The 7,846-nt window shown below is 42.6% G+C and overlaps 1 protein-coding gene across 2 annotated transcripts in view; it reads left to right on the forward strand.

Moving 5' to 3' along the window:
- The first annotated feature begins 2,401 nt into the window (after nucleotides 1-2,401).
- Nucleotides 2,402-7,846, forward strand: part of MASTL (microtubule associated serine/threonine kinase like) — a 16,881-nt gene continuing 11,436 nt past the window's right edge. For both annotated transcript variants that reach the window (XM_027695642.1, XM_027695643.1), the window contains exons 1-4: nucleotides 2,402-2,611; nucleotides 5,259-5,396; nucleotides 6,807-6,946; nucleotides 7,695-7,783. In XM_027695642.1, the coding sequence (XP_027551443.1) occupies nucleotides 2,429-2,611; nucleotides 5,259-5,396; nucleotides 6,807-6,946; nucleotides 7,695-7,783 (550 nt within the window). In that variant the 5' untranslated portion in view covers nucleotides 2,402-2,428. The remainder of the gene's footprint in view (nucleotides 2,612-5,258; nucleotides 5,397-6,806; nucleotides 6,947-7,694; nucleotides 7,784-7,846) is intronic.

Here is a 7,846-nt window from a genome sequence, read left to right on the forward strand (position 1 = left end):
TCCTACGATAAGGAAGAAACTAATAAAACTAACTCAGTAATTGTGCTGAAATTCAGCTCCAAGTGGGTAAAAGGTAATTCTGGAAGGGGCATCCCTGACCGCTGACCCACAGACCACTGACCCAAGTAAACCCCTCCCCAGACCCTAAAGAAAAAAACTGAGCATGGGGACTAATGAGCATAAGTGAGAGAATCATTAATCAATAGAAGCTAAAATACTAATTAATAAGAGAACTATGTAACTTGTAACCGATGAACACTAATTCCTTTGTTTGCTAAAACGTTTAAATAGTCAAAAGTTTGGATAACTGATGTACATGTTTTGTGGAGCCATCCCCATGTGCCTTCAGCGCTGATTAAAGTGATGTCTACTTTCTAATCTAACAAACTGCTTAAGAGTTTGTTTCCCATTTTTTCAGCGACAGCATCAGTAACCCCAGTACTGTTACTTGCATTCAGTTAATATGGACCTACATGTTAGGCAGAATTTGGTCTTTAATATTTATCCTTTTTCTATGCCTTGTGCATTTTTTTCCATGTGCTGTCCAATTATTTTGGGGGTTTATAACCATTTTCTTTCTTTCACCTGACCACTCTTCCTGACTGAAAGTGCTATCCCACACCAGCTTACACTGATCTGGATGAGCACAGCCACAGTGCTGCTTCCCTCCGCCTTCCTGTACATCTCCTCTGTTTTCCACTACCACTCTTGTGATCACAATCATGTGGCTCAGCTCGCTGATTTGGCAGAAACCTCACCTGGCAACAGCAAAAACCCTAAAAGTTGATGAACATTTACCTGGATCCACCCTATGAAGAAGTTTGTCACATAGCTGTGCAATGACTCGTGGTGCCTTGAGGGAAAGGAGAGAAGGCGTAGGCCCTCTTTCCGAGGAGCTCAGGCTGTACCAGAATATGCACTGCCTGATGCAGTTTCACAGCTGGCATAGCCTGCTATTGGCACAGGATACCAGCACAAGGAGCAATCCCTCCTGCTCTCAGTTGGGCTTCTCTGCTGGCATCGGGGCGGTGAGACACAGCTAAACTAACATTAAATGACAAACATAGACAATGATAGATTGTAGTTAATACTATTACAGAAAGCTAGTTGAAAACATTTTCTACATTTGCTCATTAAATTGCATGTACTGCTGGAATCTGTGGGATAGCAGCTCTCCTTCACAAGTACATGGCCTCCCTGTGCAGTATCAGATTATAAGTGATGTGTCTTAGAGCAAAACAAGGGCCTGATGACTAATCTACTGTGTTAATAAAGACCCCAAGTTCTGCACTGACCTCTGCAGCAATAGCTCTTTGCTGCTGCAGACTGCAACAGAACAATTAAGATCGGTGTGAATGAAACATGAACAGCAATGTATATGTGAAAGCAATATAAAGGCAGTAAGGCAAGAGTTAAAAAAACAACCAAAAACACAACTGAGTGCAGTAAAACTGGTAAACACCTAGGGCTGTGCTGTGTAAACAGAACAGGCGGCCTGTGCTCTGATAAAGCGCTAACACAGATGGTTTGTCAGAAGGCCTAGCTCTGAGAACAGGGGAATGGCAACAAGGTCAGAGCACACTGTAAATGCCATCCCTGCCCCTGCTGTCACAACAGGGAGGCAGAATGGTAGCCATGGAGATATCCAAAGAAAGGACACAAATAAAACGCGGAGCAACCTTGCCCAAGATAAATAGCAGCTGAAGTAATCAGGAACTAGAGGGAAGCAACAGAACACATTAATCTAACTCCTGATCACAGAAGACCTGCCCAGGAGACAGTAAGGACAGGATGGGTTGAGTTCTCTGACACACAAGCCCTCCTGGTTGTGCCATTTGGACACAGCTCTTGGAGCTATCAAGTATGCAAGTGTGAGAAAATCATAGAATCATAGAATATCATGAATTGGAAGGGACCCAACAGGATTGTTGAGTTTAACTGCTGGCCCAGCGCAGGACACCCCAAGAATCACACCATGTGATTGTGTGAGTGAGTGTCGTCCGAACGCCTCTCAAACTCAGATGTGAGTGAAGCACACGAGAAAATGAGTACGTGGGACCAAATTCAGTTGCTTCTTTCTAAATAAATATTATCTTCCAGTTCTTTAAGGTCTCACACCAAGTTCTGTTGAATTGCTACACTTTCAAGCTTCCCATGGAGAATGGGCGGTCTGCCTGCTCATGGTAAGTGGAGTTTCCAAAGTGGAAACCGAGATGACAAACCGAGCAGTTATTAGCCGGATGACAGCTCTGGTAGTCGGTCACTGTCCTAAAACCCCCGCGGGGCGGGTGCTGTGGGGCTGCTTTCAATCTCCGCGCACAACAGCGCGGGGTCTCGCGAGAGCGCCCGTGGGCCCGTTGGTGACGGCGCGGGCGGGGCGGGGCCGGCGCCGCTTTGAATCGCGGCGGGCTTGGGGCCGGGGTGCGCTATGGGGACGGAGCGGCCCGAGGAGCCGGGGGGCGACGCCGCCACCACAGCCGCCGGCCCGAGGCGCGTCGAGGTTCCCCGGCCCCCCTCCATCGAGGAGTTCACCATCGTGAAGCCCATCAGCCGCGGCGCCTTCGGGAAGGTGTACCTGGGCCGCAAGGCGGGCCGGCTCTATGCCGTGAAGGTAAGGGGTCGCCCGGGGTCGCGGCGTTGCCGGCTCCGCTCACGAGTAACCCCGTGTGGAAAGGGGGCGTCCCGGCGGGGCAGGGAGGCGCCGGGCCCTCAGCACGGGCCCCCCGCCTCTCGGGGGGAGCAGACGCCGTGGGAGCCCCCCCGGCTCTCGGGGGGAGCCGGGGCTCCGGCTCTCGGGGAGCTGCTCTCGGGCACTGCCTGGTGCCTGGGTTCGCGCCGTCCGCAGGGCTGTGCTCAGCCCTCATCGCGGCTCCGAGGTTTCGGTCAGGGGGGCTCTGGTAATGACAGCTGCTTTTAGAGGTACTTTAAGAGCCGAGGGAACTGCGCGAAAAGCCTCGCCAAGCGCTTTGCTTCGCCCTTGTGAACAGCTGCCGTAACTGAGCACCCTCAGCTGCCGCGGTTGCCCGGGTTGAGAGCACCGCCTCTGAGATGCGTGACGAGAACAAATCATAAAAAACGTTGTTGCTGAGTACGCATTAAAAAACAAACAAACAAAAACCCTGTCGTGTTTTCTAAGTTTATACACAAAGGGCTAAGATCTAGGTTTGTCAGCAGTAAAAACTTTACCGGTGATTTGTGCGTGCCTGACTTTGTGAGTAAAAGGATTATGACAACCTGCGTAGTACACAAAGAAGAGGAAACGTAAAGCTACTCATGCAAAATAGATGTTGCTCTTCAGAGCTATATGTGTCTGTTTACACTACTTTGTTATAAGCATTTTGAGATCAACGCATTTGTGTAAATTCTTTATCATTACTGCAGTGAGGTCTATGACTAGTTCACAACTACAACATTTAATATGTGCTAAATGTTTATTAAGGCCAATAGTTCTTAGAAGTGTAATTTTATGCATTCTGTGGATGTCTTGGAATTTTTATGTTATCATCTTTGATAATAGTGATGATAGCTATGGAAAGTAATTTTCTGTGGTTTAGGTGCTGCATATAGAGTGGTTCAATTGTGTTACTTTAGTATCATACTCTACTTTATTGAAAGTATTGTGACCTAAAAGCTTTTGTGGAAATCCTTTACCTGTACTGCAGAGAGACTTATGGGTTATTCAAACTACTGAATTTAATATATGCTAAATATTTTTACACCTAAGGTCAACATTTACATAGAAAGTATCAAATTTGAGCAGACTCAACTTTTTACAGTTATGTTGCATAGAGAATGGATAAATTAAACTTGCTTTATTATCACCATATGTATCTGTGAAAAAGATGATGTGGGTGGGCAAACTTCTAATGTATATGCCATGCTTGCCTAAATACTTGTCAGCTGTGCTATTGTGCATCTTCTGTTCAGGGTTAATATTGACTGAACTTGTCATAGAGTGGAGTAATTCAAAGCAGGAATTGGAGCCTAAATCACAATTAAGCTTGTTATTTCTTTGTGATGAGTTGCTTGCCTTTGAGGCTTCTTCCCAAAGAAACAAATATTTTTTTGTGTGACTTAGGTTTTTTTTTAATTTAAAATTTACAATTTTCTTGCTTTCTCTGTGTAATAAGTACACAATAGTAAAATTTACTTGTCAAAATATATATTGTATTCTTTTGTATATTATAGCTCATGCTTGATTAGAACTGGGGAATTGTAAGCTGCGGAATAGTTAACTGCTGTATTATTATTAGTTGACTGTCCTGCAACCGGCAGTTCCCAAGTTGGCAAAGATAATATTCTGCTTTATTGAGCACATATATGATATCCTGCCTTGCTAAAAATATTGTGTGAGTACACTCCTTAGGAAAAGAAGGGAAACAAGGATCAGAGGGTCAAGGAGAAGAAGCACCCAAGAAAAGCCAAGAAGGACATCTGGATCGTCTGGACATCCTCCTATAGTCAGCTCCAAGGACATTGGACTAATTAAAAACTATTGATGGAAAGTACTGATGGAAAGTCCCTGGCAGTCGAAATGGGCCTGCAACAGAACCAACCAGAACAAGGCCCGCGAAATTAGGTCCAATCAAGAGCTAACAAGTGACTATGGGGGAAGGGTTGGAAGGGCATAAAAAGTTGCTGTTTGCTTTATTGGGTGTGGGGCTGGTGAGGAGCAGGGGTCTCCTCACGCCACCCAGCGCGCTGGTTTGCTTATCTGCACTTTATAAATCTCATAATAAATATTGCTGCTAAATTTTGATTTGGTTTATTTACCTATAACATCTGCAAAGTTAAGAATTAGAGGCTGGAATAGTTGCAGTCTTGCACTTGAGGATACTAAGATGGGATGGCTTACTGAGATATAAGACCAGTCTCTGGTCTTATATCTCAGCTTCTGAAGAAAGACTTGGTCAGCAAGTGCCAATCTAAGTGTTGAACAGTTTCATGGTTCTGAGTTGTGTACTGTGGATAAGAGGGTTAATTCAGTGCAGCTAAATTTCATGTGCAGCCTAAACACTTATTTTCCAGCATGTGCAATTGCGGTAAATCTTGGTAGTGTCATTTCCATTCAGGACTGAATTAGAACAGTGGAAATGGTTGTCTAATAACCTGTTGTTTAAAATTCTCTCTGTATATGAAGTCACAGATCTGTTTTATATATGCAAGTTTTAAGTATATAGATAAATTAATTGGCTGAAGAACTACAGGTTGAGCAAATTAAAGAATGTTTGTCTACTTGATTTTGTTTTGTTTTTCAGGTGATGAAAAAAGCAGACATGATCAACAAAAACATGGTTCACCAGGTCCAGGCAGAGAGGGATGCATTGGCTCTCAGTAAAAGTCCTTTCATTGTGCACTTATACTACTCACTTCAGTCAGCTAATAACATCTACTTAGTGAGTAAAAAAATTTCTGTGGTCTTTTATGATTGTCTTGAAAATGGAGTGTGAACTGTAGTGATATCTAGAAACATATTTTTATGGTAATGAGTGGGTATTCCTTAGTCACTTTTACTTTCTTCTTTGTCAGAATGGTTCAACAAGTAAAATATTTCTCTTCCCCTGATACCTTTTCACCCACATTCCCCTTTTTTACAGGAGAAGCTTTTCTAATAGCTAATATGTCTTAGAAATATGTAGAAATCTTAGGGAAAACAAGAAACCATTCTATTCAAGCAAAATCCAAATGACTGAAAGACTCTCCATGGCTCACTTAAAGGAAATCTGTTTTACGTGTTACCTGTGCTCAAAATTCATTGTGGTAGTTGGCCTACATGACAAGAAGATGACTGAGTGGCAAAACCAAGTGCTAGTCTACATGAAGCACTGTGGAGCACAGTAGGACTTGTGTATGAGGACCTCCACGTAAGGTCCTATGGATTCAGGCTGTCTGCAAAGGGTCTGGCATGATTTGTCTCGATTGCTGTATGCACACACAGCCAACAGTTTGAAATTCTGAGGGGAGGTTGCTATGCACTCCTCCTACAATGCATTTGGAGTGTAAACAAAGGCTTCTTTTTCTGGAATCTCTGAACTGCTGCATGCAATAGAGGACTTCAGGGTGAAGGACTTGTGAAGGAGATGCTAGTCATGTCTGTGACTGTGTGTATGTGTGTATATATATATGGTAGAGTATTGTATATTGGAATCTAAGTACTGGTGAGATTTCCTGACCAAAACCCCATTCTTATCTTCAAAGAGTGAGTTTCTGAAGCCCTGCTGTCTTTCATCTTGACTATGACCTGGGCCATAATAATGTCTCTGTTTGCATAATGTTTTTTGGATGTGTGTGTTCTTAAATGCACAGTAGCTGTCACTGTATACATTTCTGGCAATTTGTTCTTATTTCGCAAGGCTCAGGTCTGAATTTAGTATTGTGTATAAATACTTGCAAAATCAAATATTGAGATACTTTGATTTGTATAGAACAGGTTATCAGTGGTCTTTGGCTTCAGGCCTTGAGTTTCACAGGAATGCTCTGCATTTCATTTTCTATAATATAGAACTCTTTCTGTAGTCAACTCTGAAATAACTACTGTAGTCAGCTTTTAAATTAACTTCTGAGAGAAGCCTAGGCAAGTAAAATAAGCAAATGATCTATTAAAAGAAAATGTTTCATGTTCTGTCATTTGAAGCCTTAATTATTTCATCAAGTGAAAAGTATTGTGTGGAAATCAAGTTTGCACAAGCCAGCTTATATCAGCTTCTGCTCCTTGAAATAATATTTTTCTATGGGTGAAAGCTATTTTGTATTTTGATACTTGCAAATTTGAAATGTATTTTAAATTTAAAATGGTTGAATGGCAGGTGATGGAGTACCTTATTGGTGGAGATGTCAAATCTCTTCTCCATATTTATGGATATTTTGATGAAGAAATGGCTGTTAAGTATATTTCTGAAGCAGCATTGGCCCTTGACTATCTTCACAGGCATGGGATAATCCACAGGTAAATTTTTTTTTCTCTTACAAATAAGTATTTGGTAGTTTGTGTTTTTAATTTCTTCACTCTATCACGTAAACAATCACCATTGTATTGTAACAGCTACCACAGCTGCCTCATTTGCTAGAGCTTCTGGAAGCTCTTTTTGCGTGTGTGTACTGCAGCAATGTCATGAAACAACTCCTAAAATAAAATCTATCCTTATGTGCTGAGCAGATAAATACACACTGCTCTCCCCTGCCTGCTCTTTCCCAGTCCAGAGGTGTATCAGCAGCTGTGTTAGTTCAGGAAACCTCTGGGTACTGCAAACATGTAACTGTGGACAAAGGGACACTGACTACCCAAACACTCCCCCTGTAGTGAGAGTTCTTTTTGCATTCAGCAGTGGTACGGAGAACACACCTGAAAACTGTCACTAGAGGTTTGCTTGTCACTTGTAGGAGCTGCACATTAGTAAGTGTTATGATAGTGGTACTCAGGAAAAACATTTGTTAAACCTGCTGAAACACAAATGTGCAGCTCTTGGTGACATGCATAGAGGTTTTACAAGGCCTGAGATGTTCATACCATGTTTAGTGCTAGATATGTTTAGTTGTTTTGGTGTATTCCTCTAATTGGAATCTTCTGCTGGGTAAGAGATGTTACTGAGAAACAGCTATAACCAATGTTTTGTATTGAGTGTTTCTGATCACTTGACTTTCTTAATGTTGCTCAGTGGTCTTTTTGCTGACTTCAACTATATTCATGTTTTCAGGGATCTGAAGCCAGACAACATGCTCATTTCTAATCAGGGCCATATAAAGTTGACAGACTTTGGGCTTTCCAGAGTTACTCTGAACAGAGGTAAGAGTTGTCTGTATACTTTTGGTTGTATTAGAATGTATTTTTGGGTCACATGTGACCCAA

The sequence above is a fragment of the Neopelma chrysocephalum genome, unplaced genomic scaffold, assembly GCF_003984885.1.
Source record: "Neopelma chrysocephalum unplaced genomic scaffold, ASM398488v2 Primary Assembly neopelma1_102, whole genome shotgun sequence".
Lineage (NCBI taxonomy): Eukaryota > Metazoa > Chordata > Aves > Passeriformes > Pipridae > Neopelma > Neopelma chrysocephalum.